Here is an 18,646-nt window from a genome sequence, read left to right as displayed (position 1 = left end):
ACCTTGAAACAATGACATACAGAAAATACATTTTTACGTACCTCCTTTTTTGAAATAACAGAGGCCGCAAATGATTCGACGAGCAGGGACCCACCAAACTAAAGCAAAAATTTAAAAATAATCAACATAAATACCCTTGACCAAGTATTGTGCTTATTCATTTCGTATATATTTCCAATTTATTTTTAGTGATAAAATGGGTTACATTTTTTATTCATCTTGCTTAAATCCCTGACAAGGTCTAAATAGATAATAAAACAAAGTTAAAATGATCATACTTTCTTAAAGAGGTCATAAACAGAAACGGTTAAAACTTACAAACAAATAACTCCTGTTGAAAAAAAAAAAAGAATTCAGCGTTTTAAAAATACATGAATCGTATCAAAAAATTTAATTGATTAAAATTTCTTAAAATATATGTTTTTAAATTTACCAAAAAAATCTTACAGAAATAAATAAAAACAAAACGAGTCAAGAGAAAAAATACGCATTCTGTTAATTTTATGGCAGTTTATCATTGTGACTAGCAGAAATCATCCAGCTGTCAGAAAAAAAATCATACTTCAGAAAGAGCTGTAATGAACTTGATACCTTAATAGTTATATTTAACTCAAAATTATATTGCAAATTCACCAGCATTCATCAATGACAAGGTTGAACACAGTCTTCAAATGCCTGAAACAACGTTTCCTGATTTAGACAGACCTTTACCGTTACTAGAACCGTTAAATTTCGGCAAAACCCAGGAGATTTCGACGAGTCCCGAATTAAAATGTAACTTTCTCGAATTTTCATCGTCTGTGCGAGGAACCCAACACAGTGTACAAAGCTTGTGCAGGGATGTCAACAGTAATTTCAACACTACTAAACTAAATTAAAAAGTGTAATAGAGATAACAATATAACATTTGCCGGCACCTCTCTTTACAGCAAAGCTTTAAATGATATCCTCACTATACGCTTTTCACCCCGTTTGCACTGAAAATCATAATACCTTTTTATATTTTTCGTGTTCCTTTGCCCTAGCTAATATCTTAAAATGGCGCAAAAATGAAAATTTAAACGCTAATTCATTAGCTTTATGTTGTGTTTTCTGATTTTTTGCCGGTGATGGAGAGCCCCACCAAAGCGTAGAAAAGAAAATTAACAAATTTGCTAAATTCTTGTGTTGATTCGGATAAATTAATGGAAGCTAGCTTTAGGGCTTTCCACAAGTTGCTCGAGATTTCCCAAAAAGTTGCCCGTAATTTCTCAAAAAGTTGCTCAAAAGTTGCTCCAAAAATCCAAAAAAGTTGCTTCTGATAATAAAAGTTGCTCGAAAGTTGCTCCAAAAATCCAAAACGCTGCTTCTAATCAAGATAATTTCTTTAAATATATGCTAATTTCCCTTTGAGGTTACATTTCTAAACAAAAAAAGATTTCTAAGCAGTTTTATGCAATATTACAGCAAAAGAAGTATCTTAATAACATATCAAGGGGAAAAATTGTAAAATTTTGACTTCATGTTTTCTGAGGAGTTTTTTTAATGTTTTAATGCAGAATGAGCCGAAAGTTGAAATGTCTTCAGACGTTTCTCGAAAATCTTCGTCAAAATTCGTAAATCTTCGGAAACGTTCGTATGACCTTTGAACAATACTCGGATAATCTTCGGAGATCTTCGGTCTGAAAATTGTTCAAAGTGCAACAAGTTGCTCGAGAGGAAAAAAGTTGCTCGAAGGGGAAAAAGTTGCTCGAAACATGAAAAGTTGCCAAAAAGTTGCCGAGCAACTTGTGGAAAGCCCTAGCTAGCTTAGGTGTTACAGGTTTTTAGAACACTATTGTTTCTGTTCGAAATTCGCTGTTCGGGTTTTCTAGACAACATTTTTATTATGTAGTAACAATAAAACGAAAACACGAACGAAACATTAAACCTCGGTGTCGTAGTATTAATGCTTTTAAAATACATTACGTTTAACTTGTAATATTTGTTGCTAATGTTTGAACGCCTTGCCCCATTATCACTTGTGCTAAATAAGTTACCGAGGGTAAACAAATGTCATTTTAATATTGTTTTCTTAGTCATTTACAACTCAGGAAGAACACAATGTAGGAAAATGTAGATTTTTTAAAGACATGGCTTCAAAATGTGATTCCTTTTTTCATTTTTTTTTATTGCACAAGAATGAATCCCATGGCTTTGATGTGTTTGTCTCCATTATCTCCGCCGTGCCTGGCCTCGTTTCCACACGTGTTGGTGTCATCATGTCGCCCACCTGTACCAAACCCGATTCTTGAATCAACCGAGTCACAGTTATTTTGTTCGTTACCAAGGATACCGATTCGAGCTTTACTCAAGTCAATTCTACCAGTAGCGGCATTGAACCCTTCCTTGTTACAGTAGGGCTGCAAAGAGGCCTCTGAACCAATCAGCATCTTCCACGTGCTACGACCCAGTGAGGTGGCGCGGTATTGCCCGTCAGCGATCAGTGAGTACAGAGAGTTGGCCTGCTTGTTGATGGCAATGAAGTTGATCTGTTGGCCGATCTTCATACCGAGACAAATCTTGGTAAAAGATGTGTTCCAGTAGGTCGGTAACTTGGTCTGCTGTGTGTCAAACCCAGTCTCCCCTCCATCAAGATTGAAGCTTTCCTTGTTGCTCCAAAGGTTAGAATCATAGTGAAAATTTTGCTGAAGGAGGAATATTTTTGCAGAAAATTGTATATTAGTGATACAAATGCAAAAATAGCTAGACAAATCGTGTTATATTGGCAAGAGCTAGATACGAGTTTTAAGATAGCGGCAGATAACAAAATAAAATAAAGTCAGCCAATTCGGTATTTCCTCTGCAAAGCAACAGACAACTCTAAGACACGCTGTGATGTTTAACCGTATATATGTTAGGTTAACGAACACGTTCTTATCTTAAACTGGCTCGTTATGATTAAGATATTCTCGTCTTTGTCGTGCTATTGCAGCTACACCAATAGTGTTGGCGGTTAACCTTTTAGTGCTACTTTGTTTAGGTTTTTGAGGTGGACATGAGGGGACCCTGAACATCGCAACACCGCAAAAATAATACACAAACACCGCATCACCGCAAGAACATTTGATGAAACACTGTCACCGCAATATAATCATGTTACTTATCAATAAAAACATCTTAGGATTCGGTTAAAGTTTAAATAGACAATATTTGACTGTATTTTGTCATAAATTTAACATACAAGGACGGATTAACGAAGATAACAGAGATAAATGTAGTTCTGCAAGTGTTAGACAAGAAACTGTAACACCGCTAATAATTTCGTTTCACCGAACGCCGTAGGTTAAAAAACACAAGCATCGTACACCGTAGGGTTTGAGATCACCGCAAGATTTAATTTTATTCACCGCAACACCGCATAAAAAATGGGCAACACCGCAACACCGCAAACCCCCATGTCCCGCTCGTTTTTCCACTGAACAAATTAAATTCTCTGTGACGTCAGAACTCATTACGATGACATCGGAAAATGTCAAAGATATCTTGTTTTCAAAAAAGTTTGATATGTTTTGTCCACCTCAGAAATCATCATTTGTACCTTTTAGATTGGCTCATTCGTCTGCGTTCTTCTTTCCTTTTTTAAGTACTTAATATGCAGTTGATGTTAAGAAAAAGGTTTTATTTCATATCGCAAACGTTTGAGTCTCCGATATGGGCCTAACAGGATATGGCTCTCAACATATAAGAATTTATTTAGGAGGTGATAATGTGATATATCAAGTACTGTAAAAAAAAAACAAGCCTTGTTGCCGTCAATCTTCATGACCGGCGTCCATCCTCCATCTCCACATCCAAAATTGCCAAAGTGGCAAAGAACGGAAACTGGTTTTGAGTTTAATTGGAGTGTAACCAATTTACTCACGGCCGGCCTGTTCAATGTTAAGGATGATAGCAATTATGATTAAGATATAAGATTACGAGCTGATCATTAAAATTGCGCAAAATAAGAAGTTTAAGGTTTCCATGATGATCCAAAAATGCAGCCTATGCGGTTACTTACTTAATTGCGTCATACACTTCCTTACATGACGTTGCAGCTGGAAGAGAGAGAAAACATATAACTTGGAAACAGTTTCATTTAATAAGGGCCAAGAAGAGAGGGGAGGGGGGGGGGTATAAAGTCCCATTTCCCAGCCCAAATTTTTGCCCATATACCATTTCCCAGCCTATTGTTTTCCCGATGTTCCAAATCCCAGTCCCAGTGCTCCTGATTATTTATTTGTTTGTGATTCCCAGTCCCAGTGACCAAAAACCCATTTTCTCAGTTAAAGTTTGCCCAAATCCCGGTTCCCATTTTAACCCCTCAGGCCCTCTTAAATTAACTACAGCAAACCGCTGATCTGCCTCTCTAAGTTGTAATAAACTGCTTCTCAACCGGAATGTTTACTAACATACTTCTCAGTACTCGACTTAATTTTTTATCACTAACTAATGTCCAAATTGCCAGGTAACCAATTAACCAAAGCCAATCTAGGTAATAACTGCTATATTTTCGATTGCCGTACATTTCAGCCGTCACACGTCAGACTTACAAGGGTGCCCTTCTTCAGAACGCGTCTGTGGAAAGACTTCTTATTAGTCTCCATTCGTCAAACATTTACCCATTATCACTTTCCACCAAGCATTGCACTGTATTTAATGCACCTTTTTCACAAAATTCCCCAATGAAACTTTTTTCACATAGGCATTCAAACGTGTCTTGTTTGTAGTTCGTCACACATGTACCTCCGTTTTGACACGGCGAGGAAGAACAAGGCGACTGAAAAATGATAACAATACTGTATTGTTATAAGATATTTCAGGTAGATAACCTTTTGAGCTGCTGTACAAGATACAGAGGTCATATATTACACTACGACGTCATATGACGATATCATAGAATGCACAATGTTGAAACACAACTTTAGAATTGTTTTTGACAACCGAAATTGCTTTAAATAACAGTAGCAATTATGTAATATATAAGTTTTGATATCTAGTTTTAATTTCTTCCAAAACAACAACAGGATGCTAACATGTGTCAACGTCATTAAGGCACGTTTCCAGGCTTTCTGTTCATCTCATTTTTCGGGGCGAAGAGGAGTACCTGGGGGCGAGGTTGCAACAGATCTATTAGGAGGGAAAAGGTAGCTTAGTTAAAGGAGAAGTTCACTCCATAATGGCCATTTATTTTCTTTACGCCAATAAAAAGTTTTTGCAAAGATATGATATTCACCAAAATTTCAGCCTCCAACGTACGCTATAACCCTACGAAATCTTTCTCTGAAGTTGCCCAAAACTGGACAACTGAACACCGCCATCTTGGAGCTGGTAATGTATACGTGACGTCAAAGAGCTCAGTCAGAAGTTTGGCGGGAAATTTTTAATAATCGAAACTCCTTGTTTCTTTGTGGTGGCTCCATTATATTCAAACAGAGCTCCAAGAGAAACAAAGTTCTTTTTCACCGACTTTCAATATCTAAAGGAAAAATTGCTCAAGAATGGCTTCTAAGAATGGGCAGAGAAGGAAAATTCCTTCATAAGCGGACACAAATATTTGTGTGTTCTGCAAACTAAAAGGAAGACTGCTTCGAAGAAGATCACAGAAACAGTCTCCTGAGTGGAAATACCCACACAAAAAAAGAAAAAGCCAACTAATGTTACGTTTATGTTATTTCAATTTTTACTTAATTTCATGATCAGGGAGGATTTTTAATCATCCAGAGAAATCCTTTCTGATCAAATATAATATCGCAACCCCAAAGTGAGCTTTATGTCATTTTTTGTAGTTGACTGACAGAGCTAGAAATGTTTGAATTATTTCATTTTGGATCAAGCAATTTTTTCTCCGTCTTTTTCCTTCTATGTTTATTTACATGTATAACCCATGCCAGTCACGGCCCTAAAATTTTTTAACAACTCAGCCCGTTTGTTATTTCTATACTGAGAAGTTTATGCAAATTTAAGTTCATTTTTGTTCATGCTGTAATTATTTATATTTTTAAAAAAAAAAAATGGTTGGCATTGCATCTGGCTCTTTCTCTTTTGTGGGGTTTTCCGGAACACACAAATACTAGTCAGTGTCCGCTTTTAGTCCGGCGGCATAGCTCAAAATTTCGGCTGAATTGTGCACTTTTTGTTACCAGTCTGAAATTTGGCACACAGATAGAGACTATCGAGATAAACATTTTAAGCTATAGAACCATCTCGACAGATACGCTGTTTCCATGGAAACCGCATTTAAATGAGCTTCATGTGGAAAGCGATTTTCTTCATGTTTAACAGGAGATATGGATGTGTCGGCGAATAGGGATGGCCCGTAGCTGCCCTACCGAGATGTACAACGCAATAAATTGCCATCGCCATAGTAACGGGATCTTAATTTATGCAATTTATGCATTGTTTGCAAGTTCAGATCAGGAAATTGAAAACCAAATCACTCATCATTCACACTTTAATTCCTTTCTTCTGTTAGTTTATCTGTCCATAATTATACTCTATTTTTCAGCTTGTTTTTACTAAATTATTTAAGTAAACTTTTATTTTTTGTCTGTGTGTTGCTGTATTTTGTTATCTATTAAAGTCCTAAGTACCTGACCCATTTTATAAATTATTGTATTAAACACTAAGGATCGCTGCCCAATCTCCTTAGCCAATGGTGGTTTATTTATTTTGGGCAGTCATGCACTTAATTTATTTTTATTCTCCTTGTATTGTAAATTTAATTTAATTTAGGGTGCAAATAAAGTGTTGAGTTTTGTTATTGTGTTGTGTATTGTGTTTAATACTTCTCTTTAGAGGTACAATGTTGAAATTTGCCATGCTGAGTTGATATAGCTAAGCTAGCGGCTCTAGTGACATACACATAGCTATAGCTATTGTGTCTTTCTGGATCAAAATGCGTCTGGAAACTATTATCTTGTACATTTTCCAGACACGCACACACACACACAGTGAAGTGCAAGGCAAATAATCTCTACAGCACACGCTCGCATCTATTGTTGCTACATACAGCTGGTCTTGCAGCCACATATGATGAGCTCTTGACAGGACATTGCAGCGTCAGGCAGTGTGCACCATATCGGTCGCCATGTTTTCTCGCTGAACGTCCAGTCCCATTCTTCTGGTTACGATACCTTGTTTCCTCCACTAACTATGTTTCCTCTATCAGATAAAGATGTTGATTATCGAGGTTGCCCCCGCGATTCTGGCAACCAATATTGCGTTTGGAAAACAATGGACAATTTGTTCAGGACGACTTGAATTTCGGCTGCTCCTTTCCTAGATCAAATTGACAGGTCTCCTCAAATGGATTGCCCAGCTCGTCTATTATATTGTTGACAGCAGGGGTCTGACATGATCCTTGAACTTTGTTTTACTTGCGTTGAAAGTGCTCGTGATGGGGCAGCGTACACGTGCTTGTGTTCATCACTATTTTCAAACTGTCTAACCAACCTCGCTAGTTCAGGCCCAGATACCATCCACCTTAGCAACACACTTGGATTCTATGTCAGGCCTATCGCCCCACCGTCCTCTTTGATGAGCTCAAATTGTATAGGGATCGTAGTTTCTTTCTAACTTCTCTACGTGGAAATCGAATCAGCTTCTTCTCCCTAATTTGAACAGATTTTACATACTTCCTGTATTCCTGTTTCTGAAGAATAAACAAACTTGCTGCAGTTTCCTGTTGAGTGTACCTAATGCGCGTAATATGTGCACATGCAGTTGATAAGTGATTCCGCTCTCTTCCTGCTGAAGTGATCTTAGCTTGTGACAGAACTTCAACCCATCCACTGCAGCTAGCCAGGTCCCAAAAGCCTTTAGTGCCGCCTGCTCGATTTGGAGACCACAAAGCATGACTTCCAGCTTATCTTCCCATGTATGATCCTTCTGAGCCCACTGGACTGTTTTGCTAAAGTAAAGCTAAGAGCGACTGATCGCAGGCAATAACCACAGTTTGTCCCGGAGTTACGTACTCTACGGCTTTGCCAATAGCAGTTTAAGCGTGACTTATCATCGCCTCGGAATGAGTGCAATCCAAAAAAGGCAGTACGGAGCTTTTACACTTTTTACACTTAGAAGATACTAGCTGTATGGTGCTTGCACGAAATATTCGGTTCCCCTAAGTGGTTCCCCTAAGCTTGCACGAAATATTCGGTTTCCCTAAGTGGCTGGCCCCCCCTAAAAGAAACAGATTTTCTAGTCCCATAGTCGTACTAGCTATGCCACATTCGCGCGCTTTTCAATATTATCTGGTTGCTGCGATGCATTTCCTTCACTTTGCTTTCTTTTCTACTCTAGCGTTTTCAATTTGGTAGTACCTTACTACTATATTGTTACTTATCCAGTCGCAGGACTTAATTTTTGCGATTTTTTTTTAAAAAAAATGCGAAATTAAAGAACCGCAAAAAAATTATTTTTAAAGATTTTTATTGTATTTTTATGTTTTAATTTAACATATTTTTCGGCCAAAGTGCGAATAATAAGTTCCGCGAATCGAAATATGCCTGTTCCATTTTCGCAAATTTAAGCTCCCTCAATACGGTACGTGGCATAATCTATCCCATGAGTCATTGTGCTAAGTCGATGTGAAGTTCTTTAGTCTCATAAAAACGCTGCAAATCCTTTTCAAGGGTGAAATATCCAGCAGCACAGTTGCTCCGTTTCACTCTTCGCGCTTGCATGTTCTTGGCAAAATATATGCATTTGCTTCAGCTTTTTGGCCTGATGATTCCTTCATACTTTTCTTTATTGGAAGACTTAGCTGAGCTAAAAAGCTTAAATTACGGCCCAGTAATGCCAGCTGGTCACTGAAAATTAGGTTAACATTTTCCCTTTTGCCTGTGCTAAATTGCCACTGCGAAAATAATATTGCCAAAACACGGGCAAGGGAGGACAATCAGCAGCAAGTAACAAGTTTGTATTCAATTTTTTGAACGCATTTAATTATACACTATTTTTTGTATTTCTTTGTATTAATGGCTCATCAATGCAACAAAATTTATTTTTTAGAAGTAAATGTTTAAATTCATACGAAGGTTTCACTTTTTAGCGCAAATGATCAAGTCATTCCTGAGTTACTTAAAGATGATGTATGTCTTCGCGGGGGGTCTCAGCGAGGAAAAACTTGAAAGCCATTTACAGGCAATACGGTAAAAACTGAGAGTGGTTCTATAGCAGAAGTTAATCACCATGTATTTCTTTATTGTTCTGCAAAATATGAGACTAGTAACAAAAATGACACATTTTTTTCAGCTATGCCGCCGGACTAAGGCACATTCAGATGATGAAACTCGTCTTTTATGAAAACATTTTGTCGAACAGTTTGTGAGTGAGCGAATATGATGTCCTCTTGATAAAAAATGTTTGATGCTGTAGTGAATAGGACAGAAGCAACGCAATTGATTTAATTAGCTTTAACCAGAATTACACCAGCTTTCAGTGTTTTGAGCATACTCGGGAATCTTCCAACATCCATATTTTGACATCGTCCTTCGACGTGCACGTGCTGTTTGAAATGTGCTAATCAAAGCCGATGCATTCCGGTGTTGGTTTCGTGCAAATTAGCCCACAAATTCAGGTCATGCTAGTGGGCTGTGATTGGCGGATTTTGATCCTTCTTGTTTGTTTAGCACGTCAAAAGATGGATGTCGATAGAAAATCACCATGCACGTAACGCTGAAAGCGGGTGTAAAGTTTTTATTCAAGTATTACGTGTTTGGTCTATCCATTATTAGTTTGGTCCATTCATAAAAAGTTTAATTATATTAAAATGAGGAAAACAAAATCAAAAACCTTTGCCAATAAAGATTTTTTGAATTTTCTACATCAAACGTAAAGGCTGCAAATGGCTTTGAGTAAGATTCAAATTTATCCGATAAATTTAATTTAAATCGAGCCTACTAAATGAAATAAATAGTTGCTAAACAGATTGTGTTTTTAATCCAGTCCGTTTTGTCCGACGTGCCAAGTACAGTACAAGTTAGGTGTGAAACAAATACGAAACGACAAACAAGGTTCAAATTTGGGATGGTAACGGATAATAAATCTCCAGTTAGACATTTCAGTCCGTGGTATAGCTGTACATTTTTACACCACACTTTCACCTTGAATAACCCTACGAGCTCCCCTAAAAACTGACAACTTTTGAAATATTTAGCTATACTAGTCTACACCCTATACTGTCTCATAAGATGTATTATTCAGTAAATACTGATAAATCTGACGGAAAGGAAGCAACAATGTATTTGGCCAGTTCCTTAATTAAAAAGTGAAAAACAAAACATACTATACTATCTATACCGTTTCATTGCAAATCTAAAATTGATATTTTGGTTAAAAAGTTAATAAACTATAAACATTTTTTATAAATACTTTTTATCTCATAACGTCGAATGAAAATGTAAGATATTCTACTTTTATTAAGCAGGTTATATTTTATCAAGTTGTTTCCCCCGAAATAAAATGAAAACAAAAATCAAACATCACATAAATATTTTCAAGTCCACAGCATCGCTCAATGAAAATTCGTTAAAACAGGCTTGCTATTTTTGAAACTGACATTAAAAAAGTTTTATTCAATGTCTTGCAGAAAAATCTTGCATTATCGTGAACATAATCGAATGAAATTCTATACGTAACTCAAGGTCCCTCGACTCACCTACTAAAAACGAGTCTGCTCAACATATTATCTTTCGATTTTACATACGCCTTCGTGGAATAAAAATTGCCAAGTTCAAAAATTTGACTTTCATTCTTTACACACAACTAGAAAAAGATGTTCAATGATAGTTTTTAAATAAACGCAACGAAATAGACAAACAATTAGACATATACAGTTAAAGTGAAATTAACTTACCTTGCGAGCAGGTGGCTCCGGGCAACGAAAACACGCTTAAAACCCAACAAATAAGAATAGAGAACATGGTGAAAAGAATTCTTTTTAGAACATCAAAGAATATAAAACTCCATCGGACAAACTCCTCTTTGCTTTTGAATTGGGAATTATTTAATGAAATCATAAAAACTTGTCAGAACTCCGTGTTCGATATTCACAACGGAGCATAATGTTGCGCACGCAACTGTCATGAATGTTTAATAACTTGCTGCGTTTCGTTATAGGGGAATTGTTCGCGATAATCACAAAACGCATGTGCGCATATTTTGCCTTAATTCAGCCTGTAATCAAATATAGCGCTATATTGCGCTATATTCTGTTAAGAATATCTGGCACTGCAAGACCAGGCTACCATTTTTACTTCCCCTGGATAGGAAACGTAAATGAGTACACTTTTGGTCAGATTTTAGAGTCATTTTCCCCTAACCTTCAATAGTAATTTTGATAATTTTAAGTGACGAATGTTTTATACCATCTCCCGCCACGTACTACAATACATTTAATATCCGGCGAATTTTTTTATTTAAAATGATTTAAAACCAGCAAAAAAAGGAGAAGAAAAGAAGAAAAAGCTACCACATACCTGCTCGGCTCCAATATATCAGATGACACAGAATGAATAAAAGAAAAGAGTTTGAAGTAATATATCAAACACGAGACAGCGTTTTTCATCACATTTCCAAACACCGAGAAGAGAGTTGAAAGAACGACGCGCAGCGGAGTATTTTTGGCGAACTTCGAGGTGTTTTGAAATGTGATGAACCACTCTGTCGAGTGGTTGATATATCTTCTCAATCGAAACTAAAACTACAACGAAACCGGAAAAATAAAATCGTCAAAATCTATGCTAATTAAGATCAGATTTCCAAACTCCGTCACGGTTCTGATTTCCTTTGTTTTAACTAGATGAATTATAATGAGTTTGAGAAATACATGGGAAGAGGGATGCTCATCACAAAACTTTAACAAATTTTCAAATTAAAGCATATAAACGATTTTTTTTTTCATAATATTTTAAACCATAACATGAGCTTACAGTATGAAGTAAATATAAACAACTTATTTAAATAACAAACTAAAACTGATTTTTTTTGTTATTTTGAAATAAAGTGAAAAAACTATTTTGAATGCTAATTACCACCCACTTCCTGAGCGCTAACAAATTTCTCAAAAAATTAATTGCAAAATCATTTTTGCGTCATTTACCATATCGAAGATCCACAGTATTTTATTTCTTGAGGGCGGTGCCGATTACTTTAAACGAGACCAGAGAGTTAATTAAAATCAATAGGAGTCACTTCAAGTAAGATATTTCAGTCCACCGGGAGGAGGGGAGGAGGGCTTCGGTGTTTATTTAAAATACATAGAATGTTTACAATATAATATGGAAACCTGTTGTTAAAACTGGCAAAGTCAAGTCATTCTAACAAGTGACGAACCAAAATCCACAGACTTTAAGTCAGCGACTTGAACGATACGACAAAGGGTAACCATGGCTTCTTCTTGATTAGAACGTATGGAAGAGGAATGTCCGTTAAATGTTTATAAGAAGCTTAAAGTAATGACACATGCATTAGCTCTTGCTTGAAGGTTGAGTTTACTTTAGCTGCTTGAATGTTCGATATTATTTAGAAATAACGATTTCCATTAGTTTCAGAAATTCCTTACTAGCGCTTCCGCTTCTGCCGCGTTGAAACAATTGGACTAAAACAAATTACGTAATCAAGGCTTTTTTTGTAGTGGGATATACCATAAATATCAGGTTCATAGTCGATATCAAGGGGCATTACTCTGGGGGGTCTAATAAAGGTACATGCTCTTTTCCTTTTGATTATATACAATTCGTTGTGTTTTTGCTAGATTTTTAACCAGGAGTTTGATATAGATGACCAACTAGATGATATAAATTGAATTATTTACAGCTGATATCTCATTTTTTCTATTTATAGACACCAAATTAACTTCTATTTTTGAAAGACCCTATACTAATACAACTAGTGTTTATCTAGGAATATTTCTTTCTCTCCCGTTCCTTCTATTTGCAGAAAGACATCGAGGAACTGCGATACCATACTCACAAAAGTAACTCTAATGTAGAACGCAATAAAATACTTTGAGTGGCATGGCATTACTTTACAAAGAGCGAAAAATAAAAATATAACGAAAAAGAAAAATGAAAAGAAACGCAAACATTCAGACAGAACAAAAAGAACTTTAGGCGAAAAACCCTCCCGCTAGCAATACAGTATTCTAGTAACTTTTCGGTATCGTCAGGCTTGTAATCTCAGGCTATGCGCATTTCCTTGACCATGAACACACCGCAAGAAGCTAGATCTCTTCTGATTCCTTTCCGTTGTTACTTATGACGTTCTTGTGAATAAAACGGTCCATTGTTCCCTTGCATGGAGTGATGAGACCTTAAAAAGGAAATTTTTCTTTCAAAATTAAAAATGTAACATTATTTCAACATCGTTTCTGAAGTATTTCCATCCAGGAAAGACCACCAAATTCTTTTTACGACGCTTTGTGAGGTGAATCACTTTTTTTTTGCAAACTAGTGCGATTTTTAAGCCAATTTAGCATTGTATAGAAACAGTCAAGCGTTGATACAAACACATTTCTCCTACTGACATTGAATTTTTGTAATGAATAAACCTGTCTTTACAAGTGTAAAGGTCTCCGCACACATGGGACACGACGCAGGGACATGAAGCAGCGACAAAATCATGTGTTGTTTATACTGAGGGGACGTGTAGCAGAGACGTGTAGCGGAGACATGTAGCAGCAACAAAAACAAAATGTGTACACACACAAGTAACTGTAGCGGGGACATACCCCAGGCCAGGGACATGTCGCAACGACACATCCCCTCGTGTGTGCTGATAATTTTTGGCACGTGCAACACGAATTCCTGCAACAGTTTGTCCCTGCGACATGTTGCAGAAAGTTCAACGAGTTTAATAGGCCATTTCAGATATATTAAGATTCTAACTTGGCTCCAAGGCTTGGGGGAATAAAACAAAAGATATCACGTCAAGGTTCAGGAATGAATAAATCATTTGTTTTGTTTTGTTCCCCCAAGCCTCGGAGCCAAGTTAGAATATTAATATATCGGAATTGGCCTATTCCGTGCAACATGTCGCAGGGACAAAACAGCTTCAAAGTTCCTGTTGCACGTGCCAAAACTAATCAGCACACACGTGTCGCTGGGACATGTCCCTGGAACATGTCCCCGCTACATTATTTTCTTGCGTGTGTACACATTGTGATTTTGTTGCTGCTACATGTCCCCGCTCCACGTCCCCTCAGTGTGAACAACACATGGTTTTGTCGCTGCTACATGTCGCTGCGACGTGTCCCGGCGACATGTAACCACGTTTGCGGTGACCTTAATTCAAACATAAGCGCTGCTGAGTTTGGAATGGGCATTCAGGTTGAAACAAATAAATGGGAACCAGGTATAGTTTTGTCTATAAACTCGAGTTTAGAATAAATTTTCTTTTTTTAATACCTGCCTCTAAAACTTTGTTTTAAAGAAAGGTGATTTTGATTACAGTGTACTTATTTAATGTTTAATATAGAGGATACTTTTACATGGTACTTACGAAGAATCGAGTTCGTGATGTGGTTCTGTCATTGAACCATGAATCACAAAGTCAGCTATGGAAAGTGAATATAGCTCTGTTTGTGTCTCTTGATGACGTCTTGCGTTTTTGTGCTCGTCAAGTCCCTCGATAACTTGACAAGTTCCATCTTGCAAATCTATCGGGTTAACATCGCCTTCTGCATCTTTTACACCTCCTTCAAGAGTGACATCGAAAGCTCCAATTTCCTTCAAGGCGGCAGCAATGGTTGGCTTATCAATCTGCCCGGTCTGTAACTGGTTTTTAAGAACGTCCGCTCCTGTAATTCCTCTTATTTCTCCCTGCAGATCGTTGAGAGGCAGAAGCAAAGCCAGACAGCATGAAAAGGACCAGTGTGGATTTTTGCGCCGTTCTTTGAGGTAGCCATATAGAAAAACTGCGTACTGAGCTGAAATAAACAAAATAGAGAATTTCAATACAACTTCATAAAAACCGATCGGTGAACAATAAAATATTTTTTTAGTTCGTGCATACTATCATCCTCGTTTCGCCTCGTTTGAATGACGGCGGATGACACACATTACTCCTGTCTTTATTCCGCCCGGGCATAAAAGAAAGTGACTGAGTAGGGCACAGCGGAATCTCGATTTGAAAAGCCTGTATTTAACGAAGTACGTGGTATAACGTGAATTAGTATATACTTAAAGAGTGGATAGCGTTTTTGGCGCGCGCTGATTGGCAACTCAAACTCCGAATATGCTTTGCTATTCACCTTCGAGCAACTCGCGCGCGAAAACTGTACTCGTTAACGTAACAAACTAGTAGCGGAGCTCTACAGCGGCCCGCAGGGCCGCAGAGCAGAGCCCCATACGCATGAAAGAAGGAACACTATCGAAATGAGTTTTCATGGTCAACATGGATAGCGGCATGGTTCGCGGGCGCGTACGGCGTACGGAGTCGCGCAACATGGCCGCCATAGTTTGAACTGGTAGAAATAGTGAAGCAAGAAGGCCGTATAAAGGCGGCCTGTAAAATTTAAAGAGGTTTGAAAGAAAAACAAGAAGCAATGAAACAAAATGTGGCTGAAAATTACGTGTAGAAAGTAATCGACCGCCAAAAAAGTGGACATTGAGAGCCATAATCGATCGATGACTTTCGTGTCTATCTGTAAAGCCAGCATCGTACATGAAGGAGCATTCGAAAGTTAAATCGGGTTGATATAATAAATAAACAAACCATTTTATTGCTACGGGGTAAAAAAAAAAAAAAAAAAAAAAAAGGAAAAAAGAAAAAAAAAACTTGACCCTCTGGGATTTGAACTCACGACCCCCGGATCAGCAGACTGGCACCTTACCGATTGAGCTAATCCGACAGACTCTGCAATGCACGTTGAGTATATCCTATATCAATGTAATAGATATTGTGGAGTCTACTAAACTGCTGCGAAACTATAACAGGATCGCGAAACTATTTTCTATTGCTAGAAAGCAGATAATTTACTGTACTCTAAAGTAATTTTTCGTGCCATGAGTAATGATTTTGCCCCGCTTTAAGATTATTATTTTTGTCGTACTGCTGACATTCAGTATAACCGTGAGCTATTTAAATTTGTGTCGCACCTATAAACCGCCATAAACATTAGTACTTTGGCCGCTTATTCACTAGAATGAAAACATTGTAAGCTCCAGTGAAAATTAAAAGAGGTTTGAAAAGAAAAACAAGAAGCAATGAAACGAAATGTGGCTGAAAATTACGTGTAGAAAGTAATCGACCGCCAAAAAAGTGGACATTGAGAGCCATAATCGATCGATGACTTTCGTGTCTATCTGTAAAGCCAGCATCGTACATGAAGGAGCATTCGAAAGCTAAATCGGGTTGATAGAATAAACAAACCATTTTATTGCTACGGGGTAAAAAAAAAAAGAAAAAAAAAGGAAAAAAGAAAAGAAAAACTTGACCCTCTGGGATGTGAACTCACGACCTCCGGATCAGCAGACTGGCACCTTACCGATTGAGCTAATCCGACAGACTCTGTAACGCACGTTGAATATATCGTATATCAATGTAATAGATATTGTGGAGTCTACTAAACTGCTGCGAAACTATAACAGGATCGCGAACTGCTATTTTTCTATTGCTAGAAAGCAGATAATTTACTGTACTCTAAAGTAATTTTTCGTGCCATGAGTAATGATTTTGCCCCGCTTTAAGATTATTATTTTTGTCGTACTGCTGACCTTCAGTATAACCGTGAGCTATTTAAATTTGTGTCGCACCTATAAACCGCCATAAACATTAGTACTTTGGCCGCTTATTCACTAGAATGAAAACATTGTAAGCTCCAGTGAAAATTAAATAAATGGGGAGCTCCGCTTTTAGGCTTGCCTAAATCTATATATTCAGAAAACATCCTTTCGCGCTATATTATCTCACTGATTTAGCATATACTAAAACAACTATTCACCTCAGTGTCGGTGGCTAGTGGTGGATATTTACCGAGCTGCGAACGAGATTCCACTGCAGAACAAAACGATTTATTGGTGAACAAATCAAGTCATCCCCAATGATTCAGTGATATGATTAACTGCATGAGTTAGATATAGGAACGTAAAAAAGACGTTTCTAACTATATGATGATCAATCTACAGCAGCCCTCTAACAGCCAGGTTCAACTGCACCACCACTCCATAAAACTGGTAATTAAAATTCCATTACGAACATTTAGAATGTTTATAAGTACTATTTATTAAATACTGTTATTTATCTTACCAACAATAAGTCCAATCACCAAAGTATTAGCTCCAATAACTAACATTTTGAATAAGACTGCGTCTGTGTACTTATCAGTCGAGGTTGGTAGGTTTTCTGCGGGAATTCTGCTCACAGCTCCAATACCCAGGTTAACAACAGTAACTGCAAGGGAAGTCGCCATTAATCTGTTCTCGGTTACGTCAAGTATTGGTTCTATCCAGGAGAAAAGCATACCATACATTCCAGCAGTAACCCACGCCAAGCCAATGTAGGACCTGCTTTCTTGACCGACAAGAATAAGACCAGATGTAAGGATTACTTTGCGGGACATTTCAACTAACTCCCAATACCACGACCGATGTTTGTAGTTTTCAAAAAGAAAACGCAGTCCCGAGGTCATTTCCATGCCTGGGCCTTGATCCCGGAGAGGATTGGTGTGTGCTGTTACTCTTCGTTGTCTCCAAAGTACGATGAATGAAGAGACAGGAAGAGCGACGATATAGGCAGTAGAAATGTACGCCAATATAAGCCAATGATTGTACTTTGTACCCTGACACTGTATGCTGTAATCTGCTTTCATGTACTTGTAACACAACTCTTCTTCTTTATCTCGGCAAAGTTCCTGGCAGGCTATTGGTAGGACATTGGCTGTCTTTACACACGTGGTAAGGTAAGTCATATACAAGAAGAAAAACAAATTCCTGAGCACTAGCTCCTTTGTATATGAGATTCTTCTTGACTTTTCACTGCCCTGCAAGTTTACACTTCGTAAGATTATCACTTTACGAATTCCGTAAAAGGCAACTGAGAGACCAATGACAGCAGCATTTATAGCCATTGTCATAAACAAACTTTCAAAAGCATCAGCACGAAATCGCGAATAGAGGCAATGAATAGGTGCTATCTGAAGTACATCCATCTGGAGTATTCCTGAATATTTGGCGATAACTTGCAGGGATCCTGGCCATTTTATGTACGTGAACGCTTGCAGTAAACCACATGTGACCTGATAAAAGCCAATTACAATCTTAACTTTTGACAAAATTATATCTATCATAGGGCGCCCTTGTCCCTTTTTCTTCTTTCGTTTGCCTGCCCATACTAGAGCTACGGTGATTATCACAACAATGGCCACAATTACCGACAGCTGTCCCACGATCCACTTTTTTGATGGACACCGTGTGCACGTTTGCAATTGTTTATAGTATCCTGCACTGCAAACTGCACAGAGCGGACCTTCATACCCATTATCACATGACGAGTCTAGACCACCTTTGCAAGACTCTTCTATTAAACATTTGTAAGGCGTAGGTATCGGGAATGGGTATTCGACGCTTGAAGCATCCAAAGCTGGTAAAGGTTTTAGAAGATTCGCGATGAAATCTTTGTAGCGATCATTGTGTGTCCAGTTCCT

The 18,646-nt window shown here is 37.6% G+C and overlaps 2 protein-coding genes across 2 annotated transcripts in view; both read right to left on the bottom strand.

Annotated features, from left to right (window-relative positions):
• Positions 1–2,147: 2,147 nt before the first annotated feature.
• Positions 2,148–18,646, bottom strand: part of LOC144636055 (uncharacterized) — an 18,650-nt gene continuing 2,151 nt past the window's right edge. The window contains exons 3-6 of the mRNA XM_078495198.1: positions 4,666–4,780; positions 4,022–4,058; positions 3,764–3,890; positions 2,148–2,666 (exon numbers count right to left, since the gene is read on the bottom strand). Of these exons, the coding sequence (XP_078351324.1) occupies positions 2,148–2,666; positions 3,764–3,890; positions 4,022–4,058; positions 4,666–4,780 (798 nt within the window). The remainder of the gene's footprint in view (positions 2,667–3,763; positions 3,891–4,021; positions 4,059–4,665; positions 4,781–18,646) is intronic.
• The window catches only part of LOC144635580 (uncharacterized), a 6,059-nt gene continuing 541 nt past the window's right edge, over positions 13,129–18,646 (bottom strand). Inside the window, exons 2-4 of the mRNA XM_078494672.1 lie at positions 17,251–18,644; positions 14,503–14,929; positions 13,129–13,314 (exon numbers count right to left, since the gene is read on the bottom strand). Coding sequence (XP_078350798.1) covers positions 13,254–13,314; positions 14,503–14,929; positions 17,251–18,644 — 1,882 coding nt within the window. The 3' untranslated portion in view covers positions 13,129–13,253. The remainder of the gene's footprint in view (positions 13,315–14,502; positions 14,930–17,250; positions 18,645–18,646) is intronic.

The sequence above is a fragment of the Oculina patagonica genome, chromosome 13 (assembly GCF_052425735.1).
Source record: "Oculina patagonica isolate OP01 chromosome 13, crgOcupat, whole genome shotgun sequence".
NCBI classification, from domain to species: Eukaryota; Metazoa; Cnidaria; class Anthozoa; order Scleractinia; family Oculinidae; genus Oculina; species Oculina patagonica.
This window is presented reverse-complemented; position numbering and strand designations above follow the sequence as displayed.